The 18935-nt window shown below is 38.0% G+C and overlaps 1 protein-coding gene across 1 annotated transcript in view; it reads left to right on the top strand.

Moving 5' to 3' along the window:
- Window positions 1-211: 211 nt before the first annotated feature.
- The window catches only part of hsd17b12a (hydroxysteroid (17-beta) dehydrogenase 12a), a 55106-nt gene continuing 36382 nt past the window's right edge, over window positions 212-18935 (top strand). The window contains exon 1 of the mRNA XM_062063320.1: window positions 212-559. Coding sequence (XP_061919304.1) covers window positions 382-559 — 178 coding nt within the window. The 5' untranslated portion in view covers window positions 212-381. The remainder of the gene's footprint in view (window positions 560-18935) is intronic.

Raw genomic sequence — 18935 nt, 5'->3', positions numbered from 1 at the left:
GCCCAATGGCGGCGCGTCCCGGCCTCTTAAGACTCGCCCGGCTCGGGATTGGGAAAAAAATCGGTGCGGTTTTGAGCGACGTGCCAGCGCGCCAATGAGAAGCCAGGACATGCTTGACAGGCGGCTCGCACGGCCAATAAGACGTGGAGAAGGCGCTGCCGGGAGAGGGCAAGTGGGCGGGGTCTTGCCGCCCCCCCCACCCCCAAAAAAAATTATGCTCCGCCAGTGTCGGCGGGGGTGGGAGGTGGAGGAGCGCGATGCTACAACCTCCTTATAAAGCCACTCTCCCACGGCGAAGGCGCGGAAATTACAGGCGTGTTTTACACGACTTCGGCGCGGACGTGAACTCTTGAGACAGACCGACAGACACACCGCCGGCCAATGACGTTAACCGGCGTAGGGGACGTGCTCCGCGGGGCCGAGGTGCCTCTCTGCTGGGTTGGAGCGTTGACGGTGGCCGCGGTGCTGCTGTGGCTCCTCTACGCTCTGCTCTCCGGCTTCAGGATCTGGGTGCTGGGCAACGGCCAGCTCGTCTCGCCCGGGCTGGGCAAGTGGGCAGGTGAGTCCCCACAGGTGCACTGTAAATGTCCACAAACTTGTGAGTTTGTGATGAATATTGTGTGTGTTTGCTGTTGTTTCGTACCGGAAGTTGATTGGCTGGCAACATGATGGTCATTCGGTGCACTTGTTAGCCCTCATTAGCTCCCAAATTGCGCACTTTTGACCCCCATGAAGTCCTCACGTTGGTCGCCAGTCACCTGCTGCTGCTGCTGCTGTAAAAACCTGACCTACATTTAATTTTCATATTTTTCAAGTCAAATTTAAATGTGCTACTTTTTTTTTTTTTTTTTTTGCGGCTGAGGGTTTGACCCACTTCTCCACAGGAGAAAATAGTGCGCACTTTTACCTCCATCATCCTCTGACGTGGTCTTTGACTGTAGAGACAAGAAACGTTGTGATATGTTATAATTATTTTTTTTTTAAATGTGCACATTTCGTAGCAGATCTTGCGTGAATGAGACCGAATTAACGAATGCGCATTCTTTTGTAATGTCCCTGATTTTGCGCACATCGATGAGTCATGCACTTTTTTATCGCTTCGTCATCCGTTGGCCTGATAGGAGCGCTGAACACGCACACGCCTCTCCGTTCTCCCACTGCACTTGAACTCATCATCGTCATTGAAGATGCCTATATTGTTGCACTCCATTACTGCATAATATTCAATAGGCTATTTAATTGTGTTTTCACTCTGTACTCTTCTCTGATTGGCTAAGAGAAGTCACATGGTTCTTCCCCAGTTAGTTGAAATAAAGTATTGGGCAGAAAGTGCAAAATATTAGACTTAGACCAGGGGTGTCCAAAGTGCGGCCCGGGGGCCATTTGCGGCCCGCAGCTAATTGTTTAGTGGCCCACCACACATTCTGGAAATGCTATTGCAAAAATTTAAAATAAACATTAAAAAAAAGTGGAATGAGGTGAAATCTAACGAGGAAAAGTTGCAATGTTGACACAAAGCTGCCATGCAGGCTGTTTTTCTTTTGTCTTTTTTTGCCATTGCTCAAAAAAAAAAGTTAAAAAAAAAATTCAATGTTATAATCAATTATTGACCTATTCAAGGCTCCAATTACTTCAAATATTTCACTTTAAAATGTTTTACGTGGAAAATATTGCATATAGTGTGGTTGCCATATAAAAACAATGTTTTCTTTGACATAAGAGCATAAAACAAACAAAATAATAGTTCAAACGTAAAATGGACAGATATATCTGAAGTTGATCTCGTAACTTAAGTGATGAAAGTAAAAAAATATATGATAAAAATGTATCACTTTATGAGTGGGGGACCTTTTTGATCCCAAATATATTTAATGGGATTTTATTTATCTTTTCACTGTGATTAATCAAAAATAATGATGAATTAAAATCAATGGTGTCCTGCATTATTGATCTTTTTAGGTCTCCAATTACTTCACATCAAACATTGCTTTCTGAATGTTTTGGGCCGTGGGGAAAATACTGCATATTTCAGTTTTACTATAAAAAACAAAGTTGTCTTTGACAGAAAAGGCATAAAACGTTTTTTTTTAAACGTTATATCAACCTGAAGTTGATATAGAGATTTACTGTAAGCATTAAATTAAAAGAAATAATAATAATTTGACTTTTTTAAAACATTTTAATGACTGAGACCCTTTTATATTTATATATTTTGTTATGATTTGAAAATGAAAAATATCAAAATGGCCCCCGCATGCTTTACATTTTCCGTGTGCGGCCCTCAATGGAAAAAGTTTGGACACCCCTGACTTAGACAAACTTCATTGATCCACAAAGGAAATTGTTCCACACAGTACCTCAGTTTCAAAGTATGGAAAGGGTAATGCAGGTATTCAGTAGACTCAAAATGTGCCATAGTAGCAATATAACATATATCTAATGTTTACATATTATATACAGTATATAATATACACTGATATATTATATTTTTAGATAATATATACAATATATAACAAATCCCATTTACCATGTACTACCCCCGCTTCCGCCCGAATGCAGCTGAGATAGGCTCCAGCACCCCCCGCGACCCCGAAAGGGACAAGCGGTAGAAAAGGGATGGAATTGGAACATCAATTGGTGTAATCAGGACAAAATGACTCTAAAGACTTTAGACATTAAAACATTCAGAATTAGAACTTAAAGTGGGTAGTCATCTTTTAAAAAAATTTTTTTATTTCCAAACCTGGTCTAATCCCGATTCTGATGTCTAATATGAACACAAAATCACTTTGTCTTGTATTGACTTGTGGACCAGAATGAGACTTTGCTCCATTTACAAATAATTCAAAAAGTGAACAAATAGAAACAGGGTTTTTTTTTAAAATCAGCTCCAAAAACTGCAAAGAAAAAAGAAGCTGGGATTCACATTGTGATTTTATACAACAGGATCCGCTTTTTAATCTGATTTGGACTACAATGTGTACAAAATGAACACAAAGCAGTCTGAATTCACTTCGCCTTGTATTTACTCGTGGACCCGAAAGAGACCTGGCTCCATTTACAAATTAATTCAAAATGTGAACAAGTAGAAACTGGCTTTTTTTTTCAAATCGGCTCCGAAACCTCCAAAAAAAAAAGAAGAAGCTGGGATTCACATTGTGGTTTTTTATACAACAGGATCCCCTTTTTAATCTGATTTGGACTACTATTTAATTCTGATGATTCTGATGTCCAAAATGAACACAAAGCGGTCTGGATTCACTTCGCCTTGTATTGACTCATGGACCAGGAAGAGACTTGGATCCATTTACAAACTAATTAGAAATGTGAAAGAATAGAAACAGGCTTTTTTTCAAATCAGCTCTAAAAACTGCAAAAAAAAAAAAAAAGCTGGGATTCACATTATGATTTTATACAACAGGATCACCTTTTTAATCTGATTTGGACTACAATGTGTACAGAAGTAATTGACATTGCTTCTGATGTCCCAATATGAAAGCAGTTTGGATCCACTTTGCCTGGTATTGATTGACCTGGGATCCAGAAAGAGATTGACATTGCTTCTGATGTCCAAAATGAACAGTCTGGATTCACTTCACCTTGTATTGACTCGTGGACCCGAAACAGAATGGGTTCTGATTACGTATGAATTCACAATGTAAAACAAATAGAAACTGGCTTTTCTGGCTGTTTGTTCACTTTTTGGTCCACTTTAAGGGTGTTTTCACATGTAGTGATTTTTTTCAAATCAGCTCCAAAAATTAAAAAAAAGTGGGATTTACATTGATCCCCTTTTCTGATCTATTTTAGATCTGATTTGGAATACAGTGTGGACAGAAGCAATTCACACCGCTTCTGATGTCCCAATATGAAAGCAGTTTGGGATCCACTTTGCCTGGTATTGGTTGACCTGGGGTCCAGAAAGAGATTTGGCTCTGTTTACAAGTGAATTCACAATGTGAACAAATAAAAATGGTCTTTGTTCACTTTTTGGTCCACTTTACAGGTGTTTCGGCTTGTAGATATTTTTCCATTGAGCTCAAAATGACCAGAAAAAGGAACATTTCTCGTGTGCATCCACATTTTGAATTGCGGCCCAGAAACCAAGTTGACTCCAGTTACAAATGGATTCATAATGTGTACAAATATAAATAATTTGTCACTTTTTGGTCCACTTTTAGCGTGTTTTGGCTGTGAATTACTTATCAAATTCGCTCAAAATTATTCTCATTGTGATTTACTTTGGGGGAAAAAAGAGCTCAGTTATTTTTATAATCCACTTCAGGTCTTATTTAAATGCATTGTGTACAGAAGCAATTCACACCGCTTATATTTCCAATATGAACACAAAGCAGTCTGGATTCACTTTGCCCTAATTGTTTTAAACTTTTGCCAAGAAACAAAACTAGCTCAAGTGTTAACTTTTTGGGCCGATTTAAGTGTTGTTTGGCTTTGAAATACTTTTCAAATGTGCACAAAATAACCCCCAAAAATCTCTTTGTGCATTAACAATGTGATTTCATGTGAAACAGAATCTAGTTATGATCCACTTGAGGTCAAATTAGAATACAGTGTGTACAGTAGCAATTCACACCGATTTTTGATGTCCAATATGAACACAAAGCAGTCTCAATTAACTTTGCCTTAATTATTTTGAACTTTGACTCAAACGGAATTGGTGCATTCATAACATGAACACATTTTAACAGGCTTTAAGTGACTTTTTAAATACGTTTTTTTTAAATGGCCCCTAAAAAAATAAAATAGAAATGAAACTGGCTCAGGCGTTGTTAACCTTTGGAGCTGCTTTAAGTGTGGTTTGGCTTTTGAGATACTTTTCAAATGGGCACAAAACATGTGAAACACAATCCGGTTGTAGTTCTGATCCACTTCAGGTCTAGCTGGAATACAGTGTTTACAGTAGCAATTAACACCAATTCTGATGTTCAGTATGAACACAAAACAGTCTGGATTCACTTTGCCTTAATTGTTTTGAACTTTGACCCAATAACAGAATTGGCTCCAGTTTCAAGTGAATTCACAATGTGAACAAATATAAACAGGCTTTAAGTGTGTTTTGGCTTCGACTTATTTTTCAAATGGGCACAAAATGACCAAAACATGGAATACAATCTTTTTTGTGCATTCACATTGTGATTTCATGTGAAACAGAGCCCAGTTCTTTTTCTGATCCACTTGAAGTCTATTTGGAATACAGTGTGTACAGTAGTGAATCAAACCACTTCTGATATCCAATATGAGCACAAAGCAGTCTGGATTCACTTTGCCTTAATTGTTTTGAACTTTGAGCCAGGAACAGAATTGGCTCCAGTTTCAAGTGAATTCACAATGTGAACAACTATAAACAGGCTGTAAGTGTGTTTTGGCTTCGAGTTACTTTTCAAATGAGGCACATTTCTCCTTTCGTTGTGCATTCGCATTGTGATTTCATGTGAGACTGTATCCAGTTCTTTTTTTGATCCACTTGAGGTTTGTGTTCACATAGCGCGTCAACAAGCTCATTACCTGAGGGGATTTCATGACAAAGTCCTCGCATGTGCAAAAAAACCCGCTGACTAATCAATTTGGATTGATTTGGGTGTGTAAAATGTGGGGCGAAAACACCACAGCTGTTCTGAATTCAGTTCATGGCTGAATGAAAACAGGCTCAAGCAAGGTGAACAAAAGTGGATCCATGGTGGATGTGGTGGTGGTCGTTAACCTTAGTCAAGCTCAAACGCCACTCGCCGAAACCGGGAAAGACTTGCCGGCAGGCCCAGACAGGAAGCGCCATCAGAGGCTGGGAAGGCAACGGGCTTTCTGGTCGCGCCTGGTCGGACCTGACGCACCAGTTTGTCCTGTCAGAACGCTGGCGCGACTTGTCGTGGAGGTCAAGGGATGCTTTCTTCCACCTACTCCTTCCTGATTAGTAAACATGCTGGCTGTGCAACTCCAGCTTTTCTGTCTGTGGTTGCACAACGGCCCAAAAAAGGAGGACCCAAACCTAGAATAATCCCTGATTGTGGCATCCACACTGCGTTGTGGCAATGTGGCTTAGAAACCACATTCTTGGCATTAATGCCTTCAAACATTCTTCTGCTTCACACCAGCAACGCTTACACAAATGCACTCTGTCGTTAGATGTTGACTGCATAACGTCAGTGTACACAAGTCAAACTGGTTTGTCAGCACGTCTTTAAGTGTGTGTGTGTGTGTGTGTGTGTGTGTGTGTGTGTGTGTGTGTGTGTGTGTGGGTGTGTGGGTGTGTGTGTGGGTGTGTGTTGCAGCTCAGCAATGAACAGCAAGGATTTTCCTTCCTTAGCCTTCCCCTTTTTTACCCCAGGCGACTCCCAGTGGTCAAACCGTAGTACTGCAGCATGAGTCAAGGCGGCTTCCCCCAGCTACACGCACACACACCATCTGTGTGTCTCTTGCATGTTTGTGTAGATCAGGGGTCCCCAAACTACGGCCCGTGGGCCAGATACGGCCCCCCAGCATCCAAAATCCGGCCCACAGGAAGTCCCAAGTTAAAAAAAAAAAAAAAAAAAAAAATTCGCTCAGGCAAATCATATTGTCTAAAAATGAATTTTCCCATTGATAACGTGACCATGTTAAATGTTGATGAACATCAATGTTAATTGATGTTAAATGACAAAACGGATTATAAAGACAATGTATATATATATATATATATATATATATATATATATATATATATATATATATATATATATATATATATATATATATATATATATATATACGGCGTGGCGAAGTTGGTAGAGTGGCCGTGCCAGCAATCGGAGGGTTGCTGGTTACTGGGGTTCAATCCCCACCTTCTACCATCCTAGTCACGTCCGTTGTGTCCTTGGGCAAGACACTTCACCCTTGCTCCTGATGGGTGCTGGTTAGCGCCTTGCATGGCAGCTCCCTCCGTCAGTGTGTGAGTGTGTGTGTGAATGGGTGAATGTGGAAATACTGTCAAAGCGCTTTGAGTACCTTGGAGGTAGAAAAGCTATGGTAACCCATTTACTCATTTATTTATTTATTACATACATACATACATACACTACCGTTCAAAAGTTTGGGGTCACATTGAAATGTCCTTATTTTTGAAAGAAAAGCACTGTACTTTTCCAATGAAGATAACTTTAAACTAGTCTTAACTTTAAAGAAATACACTCTATACATTGCTAATGTGGTAAATTACTATTCTAGCTGCAAATGTCTGGTTATTGGTGCAATATCTACATAGGTGTATAGAGGCCCATTTCCAGCAACTATCACTCCAGTGTTCTAATGGTACAATGTGTTTGCTCATTGGCTCAGAAGGCTAATTGATGATTAGAAAACCCTTGTGCAATCATGTTCACACATCTGAAAACAGTTTAGCTCGTTACAGAAGCTACAAAACTGACCTTCCTTTGAGCAGATTGAGTTTCTGGAGCATCACATTTGTGGGGTCAATTAAACGCTCAAAATGGCCAGAAAAAGAGAACTTTCATCTGAAACTCGACAGTCTATTCTTGTTCTTAGAAATGAAGGCTATTCCACAAAATTGTTTGGGTGACCCCAAAATTTTGAACGGTAGTGTACATACATACATACACAGCTTGGCCCCCGGCCAAATTTTTTTAACCCAATGTGGCCACCGAGTCAAAAAGTTTGGGGACCCCTGGTGTAGATATTTAGTCGACTTCTTCTTTTTTTAACATTTATTTGAGTTTTTTTCAAAATACACAATCAACACGTGTCAAATGTTTTTTTTTCCGCCCACAAAAAAACAAAAACAAAAAACCTGCATCAGTCGAATAAGTACAGGTGAATATTGACATGAAGCCACTGCTGAATGTTCCCAACACGGTGCAGCAATACACAAAAGGCTCATCAATAGCTGGGTTGCAATCACGTGACCCAGAGTCACATCCGGGCACTTTCGGGTTTCGGGCGATGGTCTAGAACAGGGGTCGGCAACCCAAAATGTTGAAAGAGTCAGCTTGGACAAAAAATATAAAAAAATCCTTCTGGAGCTGCAAAAAAGGAAAAGCCTTATATAAGTGTTATAATGAAGACAACACATGATGTCTATATTAGCTCTATTAGCCTACTATCAAAATGACTGTTTCGGAGGCTGACGCAAATCTTTGTTGATAGAAATGTTGAAATGTAATATTTATTCTACACATTTTTGTAACAACGGAAAACATTAGTAAAACAGAGGCTTCTCAGAGGGTGAGATAACTCTTGGAAATGACTGGCTTAGAATAGCCAAAGGTATAGATGTGTGTGGCCAAGTTAAAGGAAACGGCAGGCGGTCTTCTTCTAATGGATTTATTACAATCTTTGGCAAGCTGGGTAACGTTTGCTGTGGTCTGGAACAACATGGCACACAAACAACTATCAGACATGCAGTCAATATTACATACATATAATGTGTCATGAGACATGCAAATATAAATGAAATACACAGAGGACATAAGTAAAGGAAATTGAATGAGCTCAAATATACCCACACGGGCAGCACGGTGGTACAGGGGCCTCACAATACCAAGGTCCTGGGTTTAATCCCGGGCTCGGGATCTTTCTGTGTGGAGTTTGCGTGTTCTCCCCGTGACTGCGTGGGTTCCCTCCGGCTACTCCGGCTTCCTCCCACCTCCAAAGACATGCACCTGGGGATAAGTTGATTGGCAACACTAAATTGGCCCTAGTGTGTGAATGTGACTGTGAATGTTGTCTGTCTGTCTGTGTTGGCCCTGCGATGAGATGGCGACTTGTCCAGGGTGTACCCCGCCTTCCGCCCGAATGCAGCTGCGATAGGCTCCAGCACTCCCCGCAACCCCGAAAGGGACAAGCGGTAGACAATGGATGGAAATATACCCACAAACGAGTCATAATGATGCAATATGTACATTGTATAATGTTTTGTATATTGTACAGGATTGCTTATTTTTATTGGACAGTAGTCTATTTCAATTCTTAGTTGTTTTTTTTTCTTTATTACCTCTTGTGTAATTTATTTTTACCCCATATTTGTTCCCACTACCGCACCTTAAATTGGAGTCCTTAATCCGTTACATGCAAATATAATGACAATAAAGTCCATTCTATTCTATTCTATACAGCTAGCCTAACTAGCATGTTAGCATTGATTAGCTTGCAGTCATGCAGTGACCAAATATGCCGGATTAGCTCTCCAACAAGTCAATAATAACATCAACAAAACTCACCTTTGTGCATTCACACAACATGAAACGTTTGTTAGACAAAATGAGACAAAGAAGGAGTGGCATAAAACACATCTTACTGTGGCAGTGTCGGAGAATGTTGTCCATGTAAACCAGGGGTGTCCAAACTTTTTCCACCGAGGGCCGCACACTGAAAAATCTAAGCAAGCGGAGGCCATTTTGATATTTTTTATTTTAAAAACCAATATATGTATACAAAATATACATTTAGACCTCCACTCAGGCTTCATCCCGGGGACCCCAAAGGGTTTTGGTCAAAAAAATATAAAAAGTGTCATTATTTAGTATTATCTTTATTATTATTGTTCAAGGTTTAAATCTCTAGATCAACATAAGTTGTATTTGTCAGTATAACGTTTTTAAGGATTTAAGTTGTGTGCTCTTTTTGTCAAAGAAACATTGTTTTTTTATGGAAAAAACACAAAATATGCAATATTTTCCCCCAATAACATTTTCAAGTGGAATATTGGAGATTATATAATTGGAGCCTTAAAAATTTCAATATTTCATAACAACATTGATTCATTATTATTTTTGAGCAATGACACAAAAAAAAAATCCCACTAAAATTATTGGTGATCCAAAAGGGTCCTACTCATTAAAACATTAAAAAATAAATTATAATTTTTTTTTACTGTTTACTTTTAACACAATAATCTCGAGATCAACTTCAGATCCATCCGTCAATTATACGTTTTATTGTTTGTTTTTTGTTTGTTCATTTTAGGCCCTTCTTTTAAAAAAAAAAACAGCTCAGTTTTTTAAATGGCAAACACAAAATATGTAACATTTTCCCTAAAGAATATCTCAAAGTGGAGTATTTAATGTGACGTAATTGGAGCCTTGAATAGGTCAATAATTCATAATGACATTGATTTTGATTCATTATTATTTTTTGGCAGCTTTGTGTTATTATTATTTCACCTGTTTGCTCTTTTATACCACTTTTTATGTTTTTAAATTTTTTTTAATCGTATTTTTAGAATGTGCCATGGGGCCGTTAAAAAATGACATGCGGGCCGCAAATGGCCCCCGGGCCGCACTTTGGACACCCCTGATGTAAACAAACTACGGTGCGTTCAAGGACCGTCAAAATTAGTAGGACAAAACGGCGCTCACCAAATCCTCATCAGTGAAGCATGTTTAATATAAACAATGGGATTTCTAACAGTTAAGAAGGTTTGTGTCATGTTTGCTCTCTTACAGTAACAATATTAAAACAGAATTATATTTTTTTCACCATCTTTTCCATTTTCATACATTTTTTGAAATAGGTCCAGGGAGCCACTAGGGCGGCGCTATAGTGCCGCATGCGGCTCGGGAGCCGCAGGTTGCCGACCCCCGGTCTAGAGCCTCATTAGGCTACTGTTGATTTACCCGAATCGGTGCAGATTTGGCCGTATTTTGAAAGGTTTAGAGCAGGGGTGTCCAAACTTTTTCCACTGAGGGCCGTACACGGAAAAATGTAACCATTATGATATTTTTCATTTTCAAACCTTAACAAAATATATGGATTTTTTTTTTTTTTTAACCTTTAGGGCTCCCGGGGACTATAAAGGGTCTCAGTCATTAAACTGTTAAAAATAAGTCAAATTATTATTATTATTTTTTATTTAACGCTTACAGTAAATCTCTATATCAACTTGAGGTTGATATAAAGTAAAAAAAAAAAAAAGGTTTTCTGTCAAAGACAACTTTGTTTTTTATAGTAAAACTGAAATATTCAGTATTTAGTAATTAGAGCCTTAAAAGATCAATAATGCAGGACACCATTGATTTGAATTCTTTAATATTTTTGAGTAATCACAGTGAAAAGTTAAATAAAATCCTACTAAATATATTTGGGATCCAAAAGGTCCCCCACTCATAAAGTGATACATTTTTATTAGTTTTTTTTTACTTTTAACACTTAAATTACGAGATCAACTTCAGATGTATCTGTCGATTTTACGTTTGAACTATTATTTTGTTTGTGTTATGCTCTTTTGTCGAATAAAACTTTGATGTTTTTATATGGCAACCACACAATACATGCAATATTTTTTCCACATAAAACATTTTAAAGTGATATTTTTTAACTAATAATTCATTATAACATAGATTTTTAGTCTTTTTTTTTTTTTTTAAGCAATGGCAAATAAAAGAAAAATAAACAAAGACAAAAGAAAAAAAACAGCCTGCATGGCAGCTTTGTGTCAACATTGAAACTTTTTCTTGTTAGATTTCACTTCATTCCACTTTTAAAAATTTTTTTTAAAAATTTTTGCAATATTATCAATTTTGCAATTTTTGCAGAATGTGTAGCGGGCCGGTAAACAATTAGCTGCGGGCCGCAAATGGCCCCCGGGCCGCACTTTGGACACCGCTGGTTTAGAGGCAAATATAAAAGCGATCATAAAACAAATATTTAAAATAGAATGTAGAGGATTTATACACCATCCATCCATCCATCCATCCATCCATCCATTTTCTACCGCTTATCCCTTTACACGCTTAAGAAAAATTTATTTTTGAAAGATTTAAACCTTTTATCATCAGCAAGACGTTACTGCCCGCTACGACCTCACTTCATTAGACACTCACAAGGATTTAAAGAAGAAAACATCATGTCTTTACATCTGAGGGGTCCACAAATTAAACATTAATCCGTAAAAGACAAAGTTGGACTTATTCGTGCATCGCTAAGTAACATATTTGGTTGACATAACGAGTGCGGTGCTGCTGTGATTGTGACACTAATGAGAAAAAGGATAAGTTTGTTTGCAGTTGATTTCCTGCTACAAATATTAGTCTAGTCTACAATTGATGTCTGCAGTTGTTTTTATGGTGTAAAGTTCATATTTTGTCATTATTTGGCTATAGATGTCCCTGTTGTTCAGCAATGTTTGCTAGCGATATCAAGATTCAGTACATACTGTTGAGTCTACCAGAGATGTATTCATCTAGTTTATGAATACTATTAAGGATATTTTCTTCATGCTAACAAATATCACCAAAGGAGTTATAATGTGGTCATCCGTGTCGAATGAAGCCCTTGGCTTTCCTGCACAACAACTAAGCTTTTAGTTTCTGTTATTAAAATCGAGAAAGAAAATACGGTGGATAGGACCAAGAGTTAAAAGATTTATCACTAGAACTTAACATGACGCTAGTTTATTTGCACAAGCAGGTCTTTGTAGTTATATTTAGGCACAGCCACCACAAACACAAACTAATGCGATCTCTTGTCCTTTTTTTTTTACGTTTAGTTCTGCTCTCAAACACTACTAATATAGTAGAGAATAAACTCCATTGCATCACAGAAAGTTTTTCAAACAGATCAAATGTTCAAACAAACATTTTGCAAAGTGATCACTGCAGACACGAGCATGATGAAAGTGATATTTTTAAGAGCCATTTTCTTCAAGGCACTTTTGTTTATTTTCCTGACTTTGTTACCTTTTATGAACCACTTCTTTCGGGACTCTATGAAAGCTCTTTCCTATCTTTCAATTGAAACGACTGGAACACCCAAGAACAGAACAGCGATACAAAATTTTCTGCTCAAACTCTACGCACACTCTCACTTGTTTTAATGCTGAACTCAAGCTGCTTAACCATCGTGTAAATCAAGCCGCCAAGAAGAAAAACAGATGTGACGTCATATGCAACCCAGCTATAATCTACATTTCAATTACTTTTCAACCGGGGTTAAATTTGATATCAGTCTTTTACATATTTTACAAAACCACCCCATACTTCCTGAAACTTCAAAGACCAACCGGTTAATGTCAGCCTAACCTTCTTCAGTTTGACAAAATAAAGAACATCTTAAATCCAGCGGGTGTGGCAAGGAGGCACTGTTGCCTTCCAATTAAGCACAATGAGTCTTCGAGGCAACAAAGTAGCAAAGATTATTTTCGGATTTACTCAGAGAAAATGACAGATGGGCTACCCCAAATAATCCACTCAGAGGATTCGGTTCAATCTTTTCGCCACTTACCAAATACAAAGTATTAAAAATATCCATCCAATAACTGCACAAGGAAAACATATGTATTAAGTTAGCTGGAGAGTGTTGACACCGATCACATGATACTGATATTCTGTCATACATCTTTGTCAGCCGGACCTTAGAAGACCTATAAACTCTACTTAAAAACTCTGTCCAGCTCTCCTCAGTTAGGGCCACTCCTAAGTCAACCTCCCAAAGTGACTTGATTACATTCAGAGACTCTGGCATGAATGAAAAATGTGATTATGAATAAGTGTAATTGATCAATCAATCAATGTTTATTTATATAGCCCTAAATCACAAGTGTCTCAAAGGGCTGTACAAGCCACAACGACATCCTAAAGTTTGAAGCGGTGTCAGAAACTCTTCAAACTGTCAGTCGGTGAATCTGGAAACCGAGGGAAAGAATGACAAACAAAACTAAAACAACAAAAAAAGTGTTGATTAGGGAATGGAAAATTAACAGAAAGTTGCTGGAAAGAAGCAAAAGTGTTGTCAATGTGTAACTCTTTAATGCTGTTGATCCCCAGACTTGACCATCGACAAGACAAGTAATAGTCTGTCAACCAAAATAGCACTTAAACTGAACCCAAATTCTGAATGAGGTTTTTATGATTGGATTTTTCGTAAAAGCGGAAGTTGAAGAGTGAATAGGAGAGTGAACCAGAGCCCTAAGAAATACCGGATTAGTTGAGTTAGCCTCCATAACCAGGCCGTAATAGAGGAGGATCAAATGCTTCATATTGCAGGCAATATTTAAAAATTCTAATGTTGGTGGCCCAGCAATACAATCTAAAGTTTGGTAGTGCTAATCCTCCTGATGATTTGGGTATCTGCAAATATTGTTTACGTAACCTGTGAGTCTTTTTAATGCAAATAAATTATATCTAATTTACGAAAAAGGACTGTGGGAGAAAAAATTGGTATACACTGGAACAAATAGGAATATCGGGGAAGTCCATTCATTTGAACAGAGTTGACAAAATCTAGTTGATTTATTATTCTAATAGTAATTTAAAGGCCTACTGAAACCCACTACTACCGACCACGCAGTCTGATAGTTTATATATCAATGATGAAATCTTAACATTGCAACACATGCCAATACGGCCGGGTTAACTTATAAAGTGCAATTTTAAATTTCCCGCTAAACTTCCGGTTGAAAACGTCTTTGTATGATGACGTATGCGAGTGACGTCACTAGATAAACGGAAGTATTGGTACACCTTTGAATCCAATACAAAAAAGCTCTGTTTTCATCTCAAAATTCCACAGTATTCTGGACATCTGTGTTGGTGAATCTTTTGCAATTTGTTTAATGAACAATGAAGACTGCAAAAAAGAAAGTTGTAGGTGGGATCGGTGTATTAGCGGCTGGCTGTAGCAACACAACCAGGAGGACTTACTTGGATAGCAGACGCGCTAGCCGTCGACCGCACGGATGATCGGGTGAAGTCCTTCGTCCTTCCGTCGATCGCTGGAACGCAGGTGAGCACGGGTGTTGATGAGCAGATGAGGGCTGGCTGGCGTAGGTGGAGCGCTAATGTTTTTATCATAGCTCTGTGAGGTCCCGTTGTTAAGTTAGCTTCAATGGCGTCGTTAGCAACAGCATTGTTAATCTTCGCCAAGCTGTAAAGCATTAACCGTGTATTTACATGTCCATGGTTTAATAGTATTGTTGATTTTTTGTCTATCCTTCCAGTCAGGGGTTTATTTCTTTTGTTTATATCTGCATTTGAGCACGATGCTATCACGTTAGCTCCGTAGCTAAAGTGTTTCGCCGATGTATTGTCGTGGAGATAAAAGTCACTGTGAATGTCCATTTCGCGTTCTCGACTCTCATTTTCAAGAGGATATAGTATCCGAGGTGGTTTAAAATACAAATCCGTGATCCACAATAGAAAAAGGAGAAGGTGTGGAATCCAATGAACCCTTGTACCTAAGTTACGGTCAGAGCGAAAAAAGATACGTCCTGCACTGCATTCTAGTCCTTCACTCTCACTTTCCTCACTCTCACTTTCCTCATCCACAAATCTTTCATCCTCGCTCAAATTAATGGGGTAATCGTCGCTTTCTCGGTCCAAATCTCTCTCGCTGGTGGTGTAAACAATATGGAAATGTGAGCAGCACTCCAGCTTGTGACGTCACGCTACTTCTGGTAGGGGCGAGGCTTTTTTTTATCAGCGACCAAAAGTTGCGAACTTTATCGTCATTGTTCTCTACTAAATCCTTTCAGCAAAAATATGGCAATATCGCGAAATGATCAAGTATGACACACAGAATGGATCTGCTATCCCCGTTTAAATAAAAAAATTCATTTCAGTAGGCCTTTAAATAGTATGACTTGTTTTTAGCATCAAACATGTATAATGAAAGCCCAGCATCTCTTTTTGTGTATTAATTTTGCCTATAATTTACAATCCTTATGTGAGACAAGAACACGTGTTTTGCTTTTTTCTATGCATTCTAAATTGTAAATAAACGTTAGCAAAAGATAGCTAACGATGGAGGTATTGGAGTTCGCTCTATTCCGCCTATAAAGCGCTCTAAAAAACACTTAGTACATGCTGTAAGTACATATGTAATGTAGTAACATTCATAATAACATGTAATGTTTACGTATTTTGTTCATTTCAAGCTTAAGGTAGCGTATTAATTTCACAAATGCATCACAACCTTTGCTATTTCATTCAAAAGCAACACTACTAATCATGGCAAATGTTATTAGAGACAACAAAGACTACTTTTGGAACAAAATATTATCCAGAACCTTATATTTTTTAGCCTGAAATAAGAAGGATGTGCTACAAATTTTAAAGTGTGATGAACAGATCCAGCAAGTAGCACTATTGCTTAGTGCTAAACAAGAAATACAAACTACGGACATAATACAATCACTTACTGTACAATGTCTGCTCTCACTGGGATGGGATGTTTGTATCTTCTCGATTTGATGAATAACTAATCATTATCAACGCGCAGGTAAAAAAAAGAGGTGGGTGTTAAGTTGGATGTCAAAGTTGACCAACTTCTTGGTCTATGTCCACAACCTTCTCTATCCCGGTGAGAGGCACGGTTTATAATCTAGAATCAACTTTCACCAACAGCAGCAGCTGAGCATAAGCTAGTTAGCGCTCCGTGATCACGGCGCCGCTAAAAGTAGTTCCTCAGCGTTGGCGCTTCTAATAACAATATCGCTACTACTGGGTGAATATTCAGGTCAGGACATGTAAACGAAGTATTGTGGGCAGTTTACTTCAGAGGGTTTTATGGGCGCAATAGATGTCTCCGATTAGCTGCATTGTTAGCCACCTCACACTTGCCGGAATTTACGGCTTAAAATGCCTAAAACAATTAGAAATGTGTTCTAGTTTTACATAAGGATTGTGAATAATAAGCAAAACTCCAAAAAAGTGCAGTTCCCCTTTTAATGTCTATCATAGTAAATAAGGCCAAATTGAGATTTAGGAGGGTGGATGGGGGGGGGGGGTTAACCAAGCCCCTCCCACTGCTAAATTGGGACTCTATTGAGAAAACAGCAGCGTTACATAAGACAGATGGCGCCATTCATCACTTACAGAACGCCCGAGTAAATATTAAGTCTCTTGTTTGCCATTAGATGTTCTGCTTGTGATTCATTTCTATTCTTGCATCAGACTGCATTCATTCACATCCTTGAATGAATGAATGAATGCACATATCAATGTTTTCATCCTTGTCAATGTGCTTTGTGCATAAGTGTGTGTGTGTGTGTGTGCGCGCGTTCATGTGGGGAACACGCTCAGCGACATGTGCCAGCGCCGGGAATGCTGGGTAGAAGAAAAAAATCCACTGCTGTCTTCCCTTACACCACACACACACAAACGCGCACTATTGTGCTGTCTTCTTCATTGTCCTGGTTTTACTATTAAAGTTGTGTTTTTTTAAAGACATCGTCCTCCAGCAGAGGTGTCCAAAGTTATGGTTATGGAATTGGTTTATTTGGAACATGCATACAGTTACAATATGGCGCAGCACATATTTCCAATTTTTCATTACATGTCTGAAAAGGAGTAGGAAGAAGCAGAGCTTATCCAACCCCTTTTCCATTTTTAATAGCAATTATGAACACATTTTTTCACTTCCTCTACTCAATTTGCAACACAAACAATGAAATAAATACAATTAATTACATCAAATAAAGATCCGATTCCAGTCGGATTCAGGACTACTCCCTGATGTGGCCTGAATCTGATGCCAAAATATCAGATTGGAAGCACTTTGGAGTGTTTAGACTGGCCAAAAAAATCAGATCTGTCACTTGAGGGCAAAAAAAATCTGATTTGGCGTGCAGTGTAAACGTGGCCTAATATATGGTAACACTAGTAGAGAATATGGAGTGTTCTTTGGCCCAGAACATACTTTATCTAGCTTTATTCATTATCGATGCATGTCGTGCCACCTTATGTTTATTTTTATATACGATTTCCACTTCATTTTATCATCTAATATTTCACCCTAGAAATTTGATTTATTTTACCCTTTAAATGTCTACGTCGTCCACTTGTATTTTAAAGATATAACTGGAACAACACAGTCGATCTTATATCACCATTAGTGTTTTTACAGCATATACTGTACCCTATTTTTCGGACTATAAGTCGCTCCGGAGTATAAGTCGCACCGGCCAATAATGCATAATAAAGAAGGAAAAAAACATATATAAGTCGCACTGCAGTATAAGTCGCATTTTTTGGGGAAATTTATTTGATAAAACCTAACACCAAGAATAGACATTTGAAAGGCAATTTAAAAAAAATAAAGAATAGTGAACAACAGGCTGAATAAGTGTACGTTATATGACGCATAAATAACCAACTGAGAACGTGCCTGGTATGTTAACGTAACATATTATGGTAAGAGTCATTCAAATAACTATAACATATAGAACATGCTATACGTTTACCAAACAATCCGTCACTCCTAATCGCTAAATCCCATGAAATCTTATACGTCTAGTCTCTTACGTGAATGAGCTAAATAATATTATTTGATATTTTACGGTAATGTGTTAATAATTTCACACATAAGTCGCTCCTGAGTATAAGTCGCACCCCCGGCCAAACTATGAAAAAAACTGTGACTTATAGTCCGAAAAATACGGTATGTCAAAGGTTCCCAAACTACGGCCCGTGGGCCCGCCAGCATCCAAAATCCGGCCCGCGTGAAGTCCCAAGTTTAAAAAAATAAATAAATAAAATAAAATAAATTTAAAATGATATATTTGGCATATTTATAAATGATGGTAAATTAGAAATGTTTGTCAACATTATTATACTGCATGCAACATTTTTTTTTTACATAAATGTCGATTTCTGAATGTAAAAACTACATTTTCTACTTGGCTTAATGGTTTGAAATGATCAATTAAATCTTGGAAAATGGTTAAATACAAAAGCCTTTTATTGATTTTTTTTTTAAAGTTAATTAAATTAGCCCCTTTTTTGTCTTTGAATTTTGTATTTTATCATATTATTATTTTTAATACTCTATTTGTATTTGCTTTTATTTTCTTTCCTTGACATGTTTTGTTACAGTCATAATTTGCTAAAAATAAAAATAAAAATGACATCAGTGCGATTTTACATTTAAGCTTATGTAATCCGATACTTTAATTTTTTTTTTGCCGGTATCGTATCAGGACACCCCTACTTTGA

Source organism: Entelurus aequoreus, linkage group LG11, assembly GCF_033978785.1.
Source record: "Entelurus aequoreus isolate RoL-2023_Sb linkage group LG11, RoL_Eaeq_v1.1, whole genome shotgun sequence".
NCBI classification, from domain to species: domain Eukaryota; kingdom Metazoa; phylum Chordata; class Actinopteri; order Syngnathiformes; family Syngnathidae; genus Entelurus; species Entelurus aequoreus.
This window is presented reverse-complemented; position numbering and strand designations above follow the sequence as displayed.